General features: G+C 29.5%; 1 protein-coding gene and 1 long non-coding RNA gene across 4 annotated transcripts; one reads left to right on the top strand and one right to left on the bottom strand.

The window, feature by feature from the left end:
- Positions 1–11,886: 11,886 nt before the first annotated feature.
- On the bottom strand, positions 11,887–15,990 carry PIN1 (Auxin efflux carrier family protein). Of its 3 annotated transcripts, none has more exons than XM_012233160.4 (6): positions 14,309–15,990; positions 13,962–14,229; positions 13,740–13,825; positions 13,209–13,366; positions 12,324–12,400; positions 11,887–12,226 (listed from the first exon to the last, which is right to left on the bottom strand). In XM_012233160.4, the coding sequence occupies exons 1-6, from the start codon at positions 15,504–15,506 to the stop codon at positions 12,160–12,162; spliced, it is 1,854 nt and encodes a 617-aa protein (XP_012088550.1). In that variant the 5' UTR covers positions 15,507–15,990; the 3' UTR covers positions 11,887–12,159. The 3 variants fall into 3 exon arrangements, with proteins under 3 accessions (XP_012088550.1, XP_012088553.1, XP_012088551.1); XM_012233163.4 differs by having other exon boundaries at positions 13,962–14,220; positions 14,309–15,989; XM_012233161.3 differs by having other exon boundaries at positions 13,962–14,223; positions 14,309–15,986.
- A 1,727-nt stretch (positions 15,991–17,717) lies between these two features.
- Positions 17,718–18,395, top strand: LOC110010872 (uncharacterized). Its single transcript, XR_002285905.2, has 2 exons — positions 17,718–17,956; positions 18,099–18,395. It is a non-coding gene; the product is annotated as an uncharacterized LOC110010872 (long non-coding RNA).
- Positions 18,396–18,952: the final 557 nt, after the last annotated feature.

The following is an 18,952-nucleotide window of genomic DNA, read 5'->3' as shown; positions in this document are numbered from 1 at the left end:
GTTTGATAATTCTTGATACGTAAGTATCTCGTGATATTTGGAGCGAATCTACCTTTCATATCACAAAACTAACTTAACCACCCCTAAATTTTTTTTTTTAATAAAATAGTTTGTCTGTGCAAAGTCGAGATCTTTAATATCGTATATATGGGCAAAGAAATTTTCAAACTAATGGTTGAAGTGCAAGGAATATTTATGTTCTGTTACTCTTTAGATAGTTCCTTAAATTTTGATGATACTAAAACTAAAGTTCATTCTTTAGAACAAAACCTTTGATTTTCTTATAAACTTTGGTTTCCCTTAAAACTAAATGGGAAAGACTAGTTGAGGTTCAAACAATTAAGGAATCGGACTTTGAATTAAATGGAGTTTTTATTGCTAGTACCCCATAATGGATACCTTTCTGATAGAAGGAGAAGTATTTGAAGTAGTGGTCTAAGTACAGAAGTAATGATTGCGCTTTATTTTTAATCTAGTCAATATTACAAGCACTTCATTGTTCTCTCAGATAACGTGATAATTGAATTTTTTTCTACATCTTTAATAAGCACTTTTTCTATTCTCTTTTTTTAGTAATTTTAAATTCAAAGACGAATTATCCTAAGGAGGGGAGAATTGAAATAACCCAAAAATTTAATTTCATAGATTTTTCATTTAAAAAATTACTTTTTTAATTTCAACCAACAGAATTATATAGTGAAATTTAAAAGAAAATGTTTTATTATTGTTAAAACGAACCCATAAATCAGTTGGAATCCTTAAACTGGATGAAAAATCTATAAATCAGATGAAAATCAAGCTAAATCGCTAAGTTGGACCAAACCGGTTCAAATCGAACTGGAATTACCCAGCATGCGGTAGAAGTTTCTTCTTCTTCCTTTTGTTTCTTTCTCTTCTTCTTCTTTTCTTCTCTTCTTCAATCGAGCAGTAGACAGCCAACTTCTCTCTCTCCTCTTCTCTTTTTCCCAACCACCTAAGCTAAATTAAACCACCCTCTCCTTGTCGTCGCGCCACCAGCCTCTCTCCTCCTCTCCCTCTATTTTTGTTTCTGGTGAATGCAACAGAGGCAGGCGAACAATCTCCACCTTTGATCGCCGCGTTTTGTGATCTGAGCCTCCAATAGCCATCGCTCAACATTGCTCTCTCTCTTGCTCGCGATTCAGGCGAGCTGTGGTTTCTTCCCCTTAGACTTACGGTGATGTTAGCGGCGGCTTTATGTCCTGTCGAACTCATTCCAGCCAACTATAGGCGTATTCTTACCTTAACAACACCAAATACGGACTCCTGAATAAAATTCAAGCAAGATGGTGTGAAGATGCTACATTCTGGGAACTATAATTTTTCAGCCACCGTGCGGCACCAACCAGCGAGATCCTGGGAGACGAAAACTCGAAACTTGCACACTGAACTTCAATTCGAAAATCGATTTTTAATCGATATAATTTAAAGATTCAGTTTATTAAATTTAATGTAAATTTCAAATTTAAAAATTATTGTTATTGGGTGGAACTAATTTTGATTAAAGTAAATAAGAATTAAGTATAAGATATAGACTTTACTAAATTGAAGCAAATCATAATTGCTACCATAAAAATACATAAATTGAGAATTTTGATAAATATGGATTTGTAGTATGGATTTTAAATAAGTTAACCAAAACGTATAAATTAAATACTTGTTCATAAGAAATATGATTATTAAAAAGAAGAAAAATTAGAAGTATAATTAAATTATATTGTTTCCTTAAATTAACTATAGCTAAAGATTGATTATAAACCAAATAAATAAATAAGTGACTATTTAGTATTATATGAATTGTTCGGGAGACAGAAAGTAATTTAAGTAAAAGGGAATTTATTACTGGATGGGTACCAGTTATTTTAAAATTAGAACTATGTTATATTAACTAAGATGCTAATGAATCAAGCTACTTAGAAGATATAACATTTCAAGTGAAGTTAGCTAAATAAAAGATTATTTATATTGTGTGCGTAAGAGATTTGTTGTCTGGTAACTGGTTAAGGAAGAAAATCGTATATAAGGATTTATTGGGATTAATTGAGAGATTATTTTAATCTATAGGCTTAGAGTTGATTATAAAATTATTACTTGTGGTAGTTGGATATTGGATTATTGATTGCACGATGGATGAGTTGTATGAATAATAATCGATGAGTGTATCAAATGGTTAATACTTGATCAAATAGAAAGTCTTATTTGAGGGAAAATACGATCAGAAATATCGATAAGACATAAACTAATTAAGGCAATCCAATATTTAAGCATATATATGTTAGCTTAATTATTATTTAAGGGAAGTCATATGTTTAATGTAGTCTTTCTTTTATATTTTTGTTTTATCTAGATCGTCTGAGTTTGTCTACTTCTCCTACTAGTTAAAATCCAAATGAAAGCTTGCTCTATCTTTTATCACTGTGAATAATAATAAATGGTGCATGCCATTATCCACATACATGCATCATTCACCCTAAACTATCTAAATATAATCAGTACTCAGCTCGTATCTCCATATGTTAATATAATATTATTGAAACATAATAATTATTATTGTTATCTACCATATAAGTATAATATTATAACTATACAATGTCATATAATCATATACCCATGATTACACACATGTGCCGCATATTAATTATCGGTACGATCTATTATTTTGAATGAATTGTTTGGATTACTTATGATGTGATAATGATGGGCCTTGTTTCCGGGTGGAATTGGGAGGAAGTAGGTCACCATGAGACTGTGATACGGTCCGGGACTATTGGCCATATAAGGGAGATCGGCGTCCCTATGTGCCTCTGATGAATTATGATATCAATGATATGGAAAAACCACAGGGTAGCCTCTTATTGGTAATGAAAAGAAAGAGAGAATGAAAAAATAATGAGAGGATTGGTCAAGTGAGAATTAGACCGATCAGTCATGTATGGGGATTGGCTCCCTGGTGCACACGTATGAGAGGAAAGGCCATGAGCGAGGATGGCTTGTCGGGATTTTGTGACGCCACTGACCAATTTCTTGTTGATTTGATTATTTGAAGGTGATATTTTTTATGGGTGCTGATGTTGTGACATGTGCCTGATCGGATGAGTGTTCATCATAATAAATGTGAAAGGTATCATATGTGTAGACATCTTGCTAGTTCAGAGAAGCTCTGCTTCTTATCCGTAAGGTTAAAGTAGAAATTTCTAGTTTTTGATAATATTTGAGTATGTAGTATTGTGTATAAAAATGTATTCATCTTTATACTAAACTCCGCAGATAGAGAGTCGTGTATTACAATTTACCATGTAAAGGTTATCAGTGTGTTGTGCAATAAACCTGTGAAAATTTTCTAATTGACTCTCCAAAAGTACAATTGGACCAATTTGCCCAAATTATGGATGATGTGAATGATATATGAAATACAAGCCCGAGCTATGAATTATTTGAAAAATGGAAGTTGGGCCAGAGATATGATTTAACAATATGATTTAATAACGTCGTATTGTGGATTTATTGTTCCTGAAATCGGCTTTCAAAAATGGATTAATGTGAGTTAAACTTACTACAGGCCTCGGGGCCTTAAACTTACCTGAGTCCTAGTGTCGATCCAGCCCATGGTTTTGGATATCGACACATAGGTGATTTTATTGAATTATACATATATAGCCATAATGAATTTTAGATAAATGACGATAGAAATTAAACTGAAGTGTGTGTGCATAAACACATTGTTGTTTTATTAATTAACCGTTATATTCAAATTAATCTCATATGAAATTTTATTTTAACATTATAAAAATTTAAATAATATAAGACAAAAATTATAATCAATATTTAAAATTAAAAAAATAAAAACGAATACAAATAATATGTAAAAGTGAGCAATGACATAAAAATTGAACGAGTACAAATAATGAGTATAGTCAACTTGCAACGCACGTCATAAAAAGACTAATATATTATAGATGTGTGCAACATAAATTAAGAATTAATGAACATATTGAGCAGGTGGAGCCCACATTTTTAGTTTGTTGAAAGTTTAAGCAAATAAAACTACTCATTTAAGTAACTCATCATCTCTCTCATCTTTTACCATCCTCTCTCTCATTATTTACCACCATTTTATTGAGACTTGGAAATCACTTAATTGTAGGGGTAAATTAGAAAAAAATTCAGAAAAAAAAACCACCTCCTTAATCTTAGAGAAATTTTGACTTTCTCTATATAAATAGATCGGAGAGCATCAACCATTCTAATATATATATATATATATATATATATATATATATATATATATATATATATAAAGCCTTTTGAGTTGGTAAAATCAATTATTTAATTTTTACCTTTTTAAAATATGTGAATGTATTCTTATTAAATAGCTTTTTAAAATATGTGAATGCATTCTTGTAGTTTGCTCTAGTTTAATTGATAAGTCCTTCTGCTTTTAATTTTTAATAAAAGGACTAAAATGTCTTTTATCTTATTTTTATATATTTTATATTTATTCATGCTAAAAATAAAAAGTAATTTTTAATAATATGAAAAATCATCAAAATAATTATTAATTATACTTTTTTCTAAGAAAATGAGGTTATTGTTGTATATGTATATATCCAAATGGAAAGGAAGGTGAGGCTATTCAATTCTTCTCTTTTCTATTCCTCTATCTAACACTGTAATGGTCCCACATAAGAATTAATTATGATAGAATAAATGTCAATTTGGTATCTGAATTTGTTTAGCATAATTAAAAAGGTTAAATTTGACTTTTTGGATTAATTTAGTTATTCAACTTGTTTAAAATAATTAAAAAATTTAGATTTAATATGTTGGGTCAATTTAACCCTTGAACTTATTTAAAATAATTTTAAAAAATTATATTTAACATTTTGAGTCAATTTAACTTTTAATTTTTCACTTAAATTTACAATGTGAAAATCATTATATAGAGATTTATTAAAACTGTAGTTGGGATCGAGATGACTAATTTATTAAAAAATAAATTAATTATAAAATATAGAAAAATGATATATGAAGTATATTGTATCTCTCCTTATCTTGATAGATAATTTTGAATTTATTAGTTGTATTAATTTGAATATTTTAAAATTAACCTCTATTATTGAATTATCGCTTATGAAATCTATGCATTTTTCATATTGAATAAATAAAGTTAGAATGCATATTTATAAATTTATTATATTACAATAAATTATGTTTTTATGGATTTTAAATTTATATTCATATGTATTGAAAAAGTTTGATATGGAGTGCTTTTAAAATAGCATAAAAATGGATAAAAGTTAATCGTATTAAATTAAATTAATTATTAATTTATAAAAATCAAAACAAGTTTAAGGGTCAAACCGCCCTAAAAAGTGAAATCGAATCTTTTTAATCATTATATATAAGTTTAACGGTTAAATTCATCAAAAAAATTAAATCTAACCTTCTTGATTCAAGAACCAAATTCTCCTTTATTCCAATTATGATTATTTGGAATAGTTATTAATTAATTGATTTTTTGTGGGACCCAAAGGAGTGCTAGAGGAATAGAGGGGAGTGAATAGACTCCATCAAATCAGACAAGAGTTAAGTTTTTATTCTTCTCCTAAATTTTAATCACAACTGATTGCAAATTGCTAAACTGATAATTCTAGTTATATTATAATCTCATCCTATTAAAAACAAATAGATAAGATCAACAACTATTAATTTAATTTCTTTTTTCCATTTTTTTTTTTTTTTTTTTTTTTTTTTTTTGCTTTAAGTGAAAAAAATTAGTCCCTTGTAATTAACAATTTGAAAAGCAATGTGAGAAAAATCTGTAAAACAAATTAGATTCTTTTTTTTTTTCTTGAAAAGGTAAAATAAGCAAAAGCATAGGTATAAATAAGGGTTATTTTAATTTATATAATAAAATTACATGCACTTTGATTTCATTTATAAGTCATTAAATTATAAATTATGAATAATTCAATTCAAGCTAATTTTTTAAAAAATTTTAATTTATAATTAGTAAATGGAATTATTTATGAGAAATTTTTTTTTCCTTTGTAATCTTCAAACTAATTTTTTAATTTCTTCTACAAATTAACTAAACTGTACTTATTCACATTATTTAAGTACCTCATTTAGTTTTCCGTTTATTTTACTAAATTTATTTTTTTTTTATTTTTTGATTGAAAACAATTAATATATCTTTTGAAATTTTCAAATTATACATACTATCATAAATTGTATATTTAAATGATAGTTAAATTAATACAATTACTGAGTTTTTCTTTTACTTAAATAGAATTTCATACTTCAAAAAAATGATAATAAAAATAGAACATAAGAATAGAAAATATACATTGATCTCTAATATTTTAAATTTCCCAAAAACAAACAAAAACTCATAAATTACGTTTTTTTTTTTAATTATAAATAACTATTTTTATTAAGCTAATAGAAATTAAATTAAAAATAACCATAAATAATAAAGATTTTGTCTTACTCAAAAGCAAAACCATGAGTTAAAAATAAAGGGGTAAAACTTTAAATATCTAAATCAAGCGAGACATGTAATTAAAAAAAAAAAAAGGAAAAAATTCATATTTATATCAAAGTTTTATAATATAATTACTTCTATATTTCTTCTATAACAGATCTAATTTGTTATGAGTTTTATTCCAGATCAATTCTCAATTCGATTGATTACGGTTTTTATTTCAAATCAATTGTAAATCCAGATACGTGTAATTGACATTGATATTCGTAATATATTCAATTTTTTGATTGGAAAAGCTATTTCACTTGTCAAAATTTTCCAAAAGAAAATGAACATAGATGAGAAAATTAATTAAGGTTGAATATAAGATGATGGAAATGAGTATGTAGTGTTTGTCAGGATACAAAAGAGAAGAAAAATATGCAAAAATGTCAGGCGTGGTTGTTGCTGTCTCAAAGCCCACTAAAGCAAACAGAAGAAAGAAAATTCCATGTTTTTGAAACAGCAATGAAGAGGCATCTTGACCTTTTACAATTTGAGTGTGCAAGTTTCTCATGCGGACTCTAGTTGAGATACTAATTAAGCTCAACATTAATAACAACAAAGCCTAAGATAAGATGACAGAGATCTCTTCTCTCTTAATCAGAGGTCTCGAGTTCGAGTATTGAATATAAAGTCTCTTTAAACATTCGGAATGGAACAATTTGCTCCCTTTATAGATTTGTCCGGTGCGAATCCAGATTAGTCGGACCACTGAATGATTAAAAATCAAAAAAGCTCAACAGGGGTTAGTAACATCTTATGCTTCAATTAACAAAAAAAATTAAAAGAAAAGTAGCAAATCTCTGTTTTATTAGGAACGAAGTTATTTTGTCTAATAACAAAAGGAATATTAATAGTCATTTGGAAAAAAAAAAATTTACTTCCTTCGTCCTAAAAAGATAGTCCATTTTTTTTCACATAGATTAAAAAATTAAAGTTATTATTATTACTGCACAATTTTGTTATTATAACTTTTCTATTATACTTATCTTAAATAACACACCAAAAATTAGTATATTGAAATAATAAAAACTATATTAATAATATAAAATGGAAAATACAAATTGCAATTAACGAGAGTGACCAAAATTATTGTATTTTTAAAATTCAAGAGGAAAAAAAAAAAGAAGAGTAAAGCTATTTATTAAATAATATATGAATTTGAAATTTGAAATTTGGAATAACGCTGTCTTCAAAAAAGTAATGAATTAATGAAAATTACTTTAATGAGGGCATAATATATAATTTAAAGATTAACTATAATGTAAGAAAAGTAAGTAGATTATATTTTTGAACAGACTAATATGAAAAGATAAACTATTTTTTTTAGACCAAGAGAGTAAATAATTATTTAGATAAATGACCAATTAGGATGTCTATTGAACATCGACTCTTAATTAAAATTTTTATCAAATAAATTTAATACAATTATTGAAAAAAAAAATATAGAAATCAACTAGCAGAAACATGAAATGATAGCTTTAACAATATGTCTCAATAATTTAGAGACAATGACATAATGCATGGTGACATATTGGGTTGCTGTGTGGTGCCATGTCTCTATTAGGTCTAACCCATACTACTGGAAGCCAAGTCAGCCATATCCCTTGAAGCTGTTATTCAATCTGACACTCAAACTCATTCTCCAGCAGAACCCGAATCCAATTATGAAGTACCTGAATCCATATGTAAAATATCCCAATTTACAATTTACCATAAATCCGATTTTAATTATCCGTTTAAACATTTGTTTAGCATTATTTTTTATTTTTTATTTTCCAAAAATAAAAAGTGAAAGGTGTATATATAAAATTTTTCTTTTAAAAAAATTATTTTAAATATTTTTTAAATAGTTATTAAACAGGTAGCTTTAACTTGAACCCAATACGAATAGTATTTGAACTCATCTCAAACTCGTTTATTCATTATTCAAACCCGTTAAATTCCTGATAATATTCATCTAAGGGCATGTTTGGAATTGCCAAAATACTAAAACCCAATTTTACAAGTTAGAGTCGATACATTTGCACATAAAATTTATAAATGTAAAACAAGTGCATTAACAATGAGTATAAAGAAAATCACGTAGAAATAAGTAGGGGCGGAGCTACAGCCATCCACCATCCTAGTAGGGTCAATTGGCCCTACACAAATTGAAAAAATAAAATAAAATCTATATTATATACTTCAATTAATTTTGGAAAAAATTTTAAAGTAATTAATTTATGGAAATTTAAGAATTTTCATCATCTAATTAACCCCGATGAAAATTAATAAAAAAAATATCGAATTTGAAAGTTCATTAGGTAAATTTCATTAGGTAAAATATCGAATTTTAAAACTTCTAACTTTATTTAATAATTTGTTTATCATAATCATATTCATACCGTAACTCAAACATTTACCCGTCTCACTCTCTTATAGAAGTTCTTCAAGATTTTACTTCTTTGAATGACCGCTGATCATTTTTTTTTTTTTTTTGTTCGCAGCTGTTATCTTTTGTTTTTTCTCTTGAATTCATTTAATTTTCTTTTCAATAATTTGAAATTTTGTATTGGTTTGAAACAGATTTTTGATTTATTTAATTTGAAATTTTGTATTGGTTTGAAACAGATTTTTGATTTATTCTCTCAGGTATATCTTTATTAATTTATCTTTAATATTTTATTACCCTCTTAGTGAGGTTAATTTTTTTTTTTTTTTTTTATCCTCGTAGTGGGGTTTTATTTTGTTTACTCTCCTTTTGCGAAGTTGTGAGAAGTTTTTAGGTTTTGTTTTTGATTTGTTCTTTTTGACTATTTGAAATACCAAATGAGTTAGTTACATATCTTCACGTTCGAGTAATGATCTTATACTAATAGAGTTTGATAGTGCGATCTTCCCTACATTATGTTTGATATTTTAAACTCTTTTAGGAGTTTTAGATGTAATAAGTTTCTAAAAGAACAAAATCTGGATAATATTACAGAAAGTTTTTTTTGTCCTCTAATTTAAAAATAGATCAATTTTTACCGAAAAGATTAATCTTTTCCTGTAAGATCAACTTTAAACAAAAAATATTAATTTTTTATTTGTATTTCTTATTCCTATCAAAATATAATTATTTACTCATCTTATATTTTTTATTAATGAATTGCCATTTTTTAAAAACAAAATGATATAATAACTTAAAGGTTCCTCGCAAGGTTGGTCGTGGAGGGTGAGCCAAGGCCTAAGATCAGGCCAAAAGTAATTGATGTACAACAAATGAATATTCCTTACTATTATAAATGTATAAAAGATTCAATATGATATATAAATTTTCATTTCTTTAAATAATGCATATCAAAATTTTAAATTTATTCTATTTAGTTAATTAAATATTAGTTAATAATATTATTACTATTATTAGTGTTATAGTAATTATTATTTATTTTAGAAAGTAATTTACATTATTTTAATTTGATTATTATTATTATTTTAAACCATCAGTATCCGGACCTTATAACGAGGGATCGCCTAATTCGGTTCAGAGTTTAGTCACAATTAAAACTCTTCGCCCCCTCCCTGCAGGTGCGTTTAATAAAAATCGAACTTGAGAATCTTTCCATATATTTAGCCTGCGTTGCCAACTAAGTAAAAATCACTAAATTAATTTGATTATTATCAGTAAATTATAAATAATTTGTTAGTCCATGAGGATTAAATTTTATTTCAAAGTAAGTTTTATTTTAAATTACAATTCTAAATTATGAAGTTTTTTAATGACTGCATTAAAAAGTATTTTTAGCTCTGCCATTAGAAATAAGACTTCCTAATCATGATCAAGATATGAATACGATAGAAGAATTTATGTCTTGAGACAAAAAAAAAAAAAAAAAAAAAATTATCAAATGGATTAGGGATATGTATTACTTTTTCCCCTCATAAGAAATCATATTTTGAATCAAAGGTGGAGCGTAATAAATGAAAAGAGGGGCACCATATATAGAGAAAACAAAATGTCATTTCATTTTTAAATGCATCAAAAATGATTTTTTTCCCTTTATTTTAATTGTAATAAACATCTATAAGGATTTATATTCCTTATTGTACAAATCCAAACCATATCTATTTATTTTAAAAAGCAAAATAAAAAAAAATATAATAGGACAAAGAGAGAAAATATGGGAGTGCAATATAATAAAAATAATGGATTTTTCTCAAATAATTTAGATATAGTATACATATAAATATAGGTTAGATAAATATCAAAATTTATTATAGAAGGGGTCTTGCCCTTTTAGGCAGACAATGGTCTTGTTAGGCATTTATTTTATTGTATAAAATAAAAAACATAAAATGTTTAATAAAAAAGATGTTATACAAAGCACGAAACATAGACCAAGAATGAAAGTGAAAGGTGTCAAGAAAAGGAAATATGTGTAACTAAAAGAATAAGGAGATGAAGAAAAGAGGGAGAGAAAAAGGAGGAGAAACTATGGATGGGACAAATGTCCCCAAATATTCCAAAGAGGTCCACATCAAATCAAAAACCCATCTTGTAATGGAGGGAGGGACCCTAATTGCACTATGCATTGCTCTCAAAAGTATCATCTTAATAAGCATACCTTTCAAAAAGTATTATCTTAATTTGATGGTCACCACTCCTAATTAATCTTAGAATCTAAGGTAAAGGACAAAACTACATGTCACTAACATTAAAATCAGTTTTCTACCAAACATTTTCTTTGCCAACACGTTTAATTTCTTTGTTGCCTTAGATCTCTGTTTTTCCTTTATTCGTTGAGAGTTTAATTTCTTTGTTACCTTAGATCTCTGTTTTTTCTTTATTCGTTGAGAGTCCTGATGAGCCGAAAGCTACATCATAAAGGAGTCATTCTTTGAATTCGTAAAAATATTTATGGTCGAAAAAATTCGAACTAGATATTTTTCATTCCTCACATGATTGAGAAGACTAACCGAATCACATCTAATTAATATTGTTGTTTAAATCTCTTTGATTAGGAGGTGGTAATATAAAAGATAAATTAAAAATAAAAAATTTTATTTTTAATAGTAGACCCAAAATTAGGATAAAAAATGGAAAATTATAAAACAAATCATATTTAACATAAAAAATAAAATTTTGAGGTCAAACACACTTACTTGCATATGCCCATCTCCGTTATTGCTATAATTTTTTTTTTTTCTAATAAAGTGCGCTTCCGAAATTGAATTTGCTTTTACAGATATTGGTAGCTTTATTCTTACAGGAATTGGAGCCACGTACCCCAACACTGTGTTAGTTCCATCATTGTCTATTTTCATATTGGAAGCAAAAGAACATTTCCATACCAATTGCCAAATTCCTAAATAAATTTAGCCTTTCAAAAAAGCTAAGAACTACCTTCTTTTGCTATTGCATTACTAGCACAAATTCTTGGAATAGGGATTCAAGATAAACTAAGAACTAGAAATCTTTTTTTTTTTTTCTTTTTTGACTTAATAATTTGACTAGAAACATTGATTTTACAACTTTTACTAAGAAAAAAAAAATACAATTTGCAAGAAAAAGATTCTTCATGGGTTTCTTCTCTCCATCCTTGATTGGCTTCTATGGATTCCAAGATGTCGTGATCACTTTACCCACTTCACAACCCCAACAGAATGTAGTACACAAGAGTTATGGGCAATGCAATTAGCATCCCAAATATAACACTACAAATTCAAAAGCAATAAGAAAAGATGAGAATATTAGATAAAACAAGTATATTAGATAAGGTGTGTTTGGATATAGAAATATATATGTACTCACCCTGTGCTAAGAATATCAGGGTGCACGTTATATTCCTTGGCAAAGACAAAGGGGACAATTCCTTGTGGTAAAGCTGCCTGTGTTTTATTTTATTTTTTCCAATCCAAACAAAACACAAGAGAAAAATGTGTTAGTAACAGTACATATATATGTTTGTAGCTCATTAATTATTAACCCCAAACAAGCCTTTCTTATTCCTTCATTAATCACTATTTACCTCACTATTCTTTTATCTTTTAAATTTTACTTTTTACTTTTTCTGATTTGAAAGAAAAAGGGTGTGGGTTTTCAAAATTTTTGAATAAAACATTTTTTTACTTTCTTTTTATAAATTTCAAGACTATTTACTATTAGCTTTTCCTCTATTAGATGTCTAATCGTCATTGCGCAAAAGATATTTTTCTCTTTTTTAATTTAATAATGAAAATTATCTCAAAATAAGAAATATATATTTAAAAAAAAAAGAGAAGATATTGTAATCTTGACCTTATATAAGAACGAATTTATCAGTAGTTGAATTTTAAAATTATATTGAGCTAGATAATATTATTAATATATTTAACTTATTCAATATAAATTTAAAATTTATAACTCATAAAAAAATGAAAAAAATTTGTTTGGTTCATTTGTAAATATTGCACTTGGCAGAAACCATCCAGTTCTGCAAGCTGCAAAAAAAGATTCAATGTCTTGTGCACTAGAACCCAAAGGTAAAAATAAATTCAACTGACAACTTAAAATTATTTAAATAAAAAAATCTTATCTTAAACAACAAAAAAAAAAATTATTATTTTTTCGAAGCAAGAACAAGTGAAAAAAAAATTGTGCTAGTTTAGTAGGATTGGTGTGTCAGAAAGAAGCAAAGAGGGAAGAAAGAGCAATGACCTGGACAATTGCAACGTGTAAGAGCGTTCCTCTAAGGCCAACAGCAATAGAAGCAGCTGCCATTACAGCTGGACCTGTAAGGAATCTCACAGCCATAGCAAAAGCTGCAATGGAATTTCCACATGCTATGATCCTCGGTTGCAAAGCCATGAACAGACCTGTCATCACCATCAAAAAGTTTGAGCATGCCCATCACTACCTCCACCACCAAAACTTGTCACCTGTCAGTACTGTTATTTAACCTACAATACTATACTATAACTCTTCTTTTCTCTTCTCTTTTTATTTTTTCTTTTATTTTTGTTTTTGAAAGACCTTTCATCATCACTCCCACTACTACCCATCAGCAAAAAAGTGAAAACAGGAATCAACACCATGATATTATTATCTTTCAATACTGTTGTTTTCTTGTTTCACTTTGCTTTGCATTGCATTTTTTGCAGACATAAATAATGAAAAGCAAAGGATTCTATTCAAAAAGATTCATTACTAAAACAAAAAGAAAAAGAAAATTGAGTGTTATGTACTGACCAAGACTGAACATGGCCATGCCAAGCCCTGCATCTGACAGAATAGAAATGGACTTTGCTACAATGGCAGGCATTTCTACATGCCACCTACATAAATTTGAAAAAAACAAAAATTTATAAAAACCCAGAAATCAAAACAGATTTTATAGACAAAATTGACTTAGATTGAAGATATTCAGGATCTTAATGAATTGAAAGAGACAGAAAAGGAAAAAATTAATACCTAAATGAAACTAGAGACCAAGTGAGACCAATTAGGCTTGAGTAAGTGTTTGGGTTTCTAATGAGTTTTCTCCAAACCATTATGAGTATAAGCCTTGTCATGACACTTGTTGGAGGCATAGTTTTGGGTTTTCCATCATCAATAACTTTCTCTCCTTGATGATGATTATTCATTTCTCTTTCTACTCCTCTATTGCCAAAGCTGAAATCTTCTCTTTCCATGTACTCCTCTTGATGATGATGATTCTCTCTTTGTCCTTCTACTGGAACTCCAACAACAAAAATAATAAAACTAATAAATATAAACTTTCAAGAAAGTGATAAAATTAAAATAGAAATAAAATATACCTTTTCCTGGAGAAACAGCCAATCTAACATCTTTCTGGTCATGGGAACCATAATCATGGCCACCAAACACATCCGAGACAGGAGAAGCACTAGAACTCCAAACAAACATATGGAGATCTCTACCACCGCCATCTTCACTTTTATGTTGAGCTTGACCATTGGGTTTCTTTACACCAACATTATTAGCAGTAACACCTTTAGACCCAGTTGGTGAAAACATGCCCGGATTCGGAGCTGGATAATGGGTTGCAATCCCAGCCCCTGCGGCGGCGTGGTAATGGAACCTTGGCTTGTTACCCAATCCACCGCCATCTTCTTCATAATTTGATGGCCTGGGTGTTGGTCCCCGTGAAGCAGACAGACCGTAAACATCTGAAGCACCAAAATTAGAGTTTCTACCAGCTGCCATCATTGAGTAAAAATCAGTGTGATTAAAACTAGAGCCTCTTGGTGTTGGGTTTCTGGATGATTGTAAAGAGTAAATCTCCGCATTGGTTAGATTTGATGGTCTTGGTGTAGTAGAAGATAAGCCTTGAGACCTTCTAGAGAAAATATCTGATCTTGAGGCATTAGATTTTCTAACAGTAACATGTAATTTACCATCTTCTTTGATTTCTGCTTCAGTTTCTAAAGGTTGTCTTCCATCAAGAGACATGATATCAGAATCAACATGGATGGAGACAATAGAACCAGCAGTGTCTGGAAACTGCTCAGAAATAAGCATTTTAGCACCTCTATATTCAAACATGAAAAGCATTAAAGTATACCAAATAATACATTGAAGAACAACAATTTGCACCATCAAACTACCAGAAAATTCACCATACATTCCTTTAAGCAAAGGAATACCCATAACAAGAGTATTTGGAAGAGTAGAAAGTGAAAATAGTGTAATAGTCCATTCTAAACAACCCCTTTTGCTTAACTTAGTCCAAAGCGCTAATACTACAAGAACTATGATCTTTTGTAGAGTATCAGCAGCTATGAAACGAAAGTTCATAGAATATGGGTCATTAGAAGATATAAAGTGAAAAGAAAGAAGAGGGACTGCAAAAAGAGCAACAAAACGATTGATTCCTGAACATTGATCAGGAGTAAAGATTTTCCACCATTTTACAGACCCATAAGCCAAAATCATAGCCACGTATAGCGGCACCATTGCCGTCATTACATGGTAAAAATCTGTTAACGTGATCATTTTTGCTTCGCAGGTGGCTACTTAATTTCTTGAATATCTAAAAACCAAAGATTATTGCAAATCTTGAACTTGAAGAGTAGAGAAGTGGGTCTGCTGCTGGAGATGGTGGTGAGGGTCGTGGTGGTGGTGGTGGTGGATGTGATGATAAGAATGGGAAAGCATGTGGGTTTTGGGGGAAAGTGAGAGAGTAATAAACAGAATTTCTTTTTGCACTATACAGAATACAGCTTTGCTTTGAGAGTTGCGAGCAAGCTTGCACACTTGCAGTCCCCAAAGCAAAGGGGTTTGCTTGCTTTTAAATTTTTTTTAGTTTTCTTTGTTTTTTCCTTTTTGTTTTGAGTTGTGTTTGGACATGGGTGGTATTTATGTAATTTTGATGAAATTTTGGCATAGAAAGTTGGTGTGGTGGTGGCTCTATCTTCTAAGGATTAATAACATGGCATGGGGGTACAAAGTGTAGCAGGAAAAGCATTTTGGTTGGAAGGTGAGGGATGTTGTCTATGTGGGTACTTGTTTGGGAGATCCTTTTAAGCATAGCAAAAAGCTATCTTCCTTCTTTTTTCATTCCTTTATTCTAGGATTCGCTTTTGCCTCCTAAGCCTGTAATTGAGATACTCGATATTCATTCAACATGTATTGTCGTTGGTGTTGAGCATGCTTCTTTCTTCTAACCTACAATATCATGGTTCAAACTCTAACTATAATCCCCTCCCTTTTTTAGGAAAAAAAAAATCATTAAATGTATTTTTGACTCACAATCTATCAAGAAATAAACTATTGCTTACTTGAAGGTGAATCTTTAATTTGTTTATTGAATTTCAACTTGATTATACGTAATTTTTCAAGTTTAACTCAATTTCACAGTCATTACAAATTTAACTCAAGGTTTTCAACTAGCTCTAATATAAATAAAAAATTGTAAAATCTATTCTCAATCAAATCTTCATTTGTAAACTTTAAAAGGTTTTAGATTAAAGTTTTTCACATATCAAGTTCTTGGAATAAAGAGGTTTAAAGCTCATATCATGTTTGAATCCCCTAACTATACTGTATAATAAGCGCTTTATTCCACTCGGAGTTCCTCAACTTACGGGTAATCACTTTACTATCTCTCATCTTTATTTTATCTCTTAAAATTATTTTAACTCACTATGAAAAAAACGGCATTTTGCGACCGATGAATCGGTCGCAAAACACAAGAAATCGGTCGCTAAGTTTGCTTAGCGACCGATTTGCGACCGACGACAATCGGTTGCGAAAATGCTCGTCGCAAAATATTTTGCGACCGATTAGTTCATCGGTTGCAAATTAGCGACCGATAAATCGGTCGCAGAAATAAAAAATCGGTCGCAAAATTTGGTTGTATTTTCCTTTCGAAACGCTGTCACAAATTGATCGTAGAAACAGTCTGTCTCAATTATGAAATGCGGTCGCAAGTCGGTCGCAAATTTTAAATTTAAAGTTATTATTTTTGGTAGTAGTTCGGTCGCAAATCCGTCACAAAATACAAAAAAAAAAGAAATAAATAAATATTATTATAAAACCATAATTTTTTTACACCTGTGAAAATTGTCATATATATATATATATATATATATATCACAAACGCAATTCAAAAATAATATAAAAATGTAATTGTTAATGTAGTTAATGTATTGAACAAAATTTCAAAAAACAATTGGAAAACTAAAAAGGTCCAAAATCAAATCTACGCAGTTGGTCATCTACGACGTCGTTTTAACTCTGCGACGTCGTTTTACTTTGCAACAAAATTGCGACCGATTTGTGACTGTCCACGTCGGTCGCAAATAATCGGTCGCAAATCGTTTGCAGAATTCGGTCCTTAATTTGAAGCGCGCAATTCTGCGACGGAATAATACATGGTCGCAAAATCGGTCGCAAATTCGTCGTACACTAGTCGCAAACTGGAAAACAAACTCGCGGGGATTTTTAGCGTTACAATTAGCGACTGTTTGTCCATAGGTCGCAAATCGGTCGGTCGCAAAATGGCAATTTTTTCGTAGTGACTTAGCAATTTGTAACAATAAAATGACTCTGACCATTTTTCGATGAATAGTTGATCAAAAACCTGACATGTCAGTAAAGTAATGGCCATGTAAACAATTAATTGTCATAAATTATTTTCTCTCTCATCACCCTAAACAATTAATTGGTTATCTTATTTCTTCTCTCATGTCGTTTCTTACTTGTTCTCTCTCTCTCTCTTTCCTCTCTCCTACCCTATATCTTCTTCAACCTTTAACCAGAAACCCAGTTAAGTGAAGAAAAGAAGTCCCTCCAAATCATATACTTCGTTTGCTTGAGAATCTAGCTTGAACATAGGCGTGATGCATGGCACAATTTGTAGATGCGAGTAAGAGGCTATGTTGAAAACTATAAGGATTGAGAATAATCCGGGTCAGAGGTTCTTGGGTTGCAGCAATTATAGGGTAGGGTATTTTCTTTTTTTTTTTTTTTTTTCAATCTATTACCCGGTGCCCTCAATTTGGACCTATATTTGGTAGTTTATTTGCTTATTAGGGGGTTTTTTCTAAAGTTTATTATAGACATTTGTTTATTGTCACTTCTTAGAATGAATGGATCCAGCTGTCCATCCTCGTTCTACACATGTGATAGTGGAGTTACTAAGGAAGCTGGATAGGGTGGAGAAAGAGAACTTGAAGGCAAAGAGGAAGACTAAATTGAAGGTGTTATGTGTTAGGTTTTATGGTCTTGTTGGGGTAGTTTAGAGTTAGTTTGTTATTTTGGCAAGAAATTGCTTTGTTAAATTGTCAGGTCGCAATAGTCACAGTTATGGTATTTTAATGGAACTTTTTTTATGTACTTTCCTTTAATCCACGTATGACTAAGATGGAACCTGCTATGCAATATATTTTGTGATGACTTTTGATCTACTGTATCCATTTCATCTCCTATCTTGCATTCATCAATAACCACTGAATATGAACTTTCACTTTAAAAAGAACAACACAGTACCATAAATGAGGAAATTTCTTTATTTGCATTGGAAAAAAAAATGGAATTGTTCTAGTTCTATGAGCAATACATTTTTATATAGAGTAAAGTGTGAATAACTTTCCTTATTAAACTGTTACAAACAGTTTCCTAAAAACTTGATTGATAATCACTAAAGCAAACATGCATCTAAAGTGTTTTCTTTCAACCCTGAAGCAAACAAATTAGTACCCAAAAAATGTGCAAAAATTCCTAATTGGCTATCCTTCTAGGTACAAAAACAAAATATGCACAAGTTCTTCATTCCTTCTTCTTGGAACTCCTTTGTCTCACTTGAATCTTTGATGCATTCTTCTATTGAGTAGGTGCTTCACTTGGTTCTGCATTGACTTCACTGACACAGATGATATGTGTACCATTATTATCTTGCATTGGGAACACATTTGTATAGGTGGCCCCATTTCCAGCAT

This window comes from Jatropha curcas, chromosome 8 (genome assembly GCF_041381405.1).
Source record: "Jatropha curcas cultivar XTBG-Jc1 chromosome 8, XTBG_Jcur_1.0, whole genome shotgun sequence".
In the NCBI taxonomy this organism is placed as follows: Eukaryota; Viridiplantae; Streptophyta; class Magnoliopsida; order Malpighiales; family Euphorbiaceae; genus Jatropha; species Jatropha curcas.
This window is presented reverse-complemented; position numbering and strand designations above follow the sequence as displayed.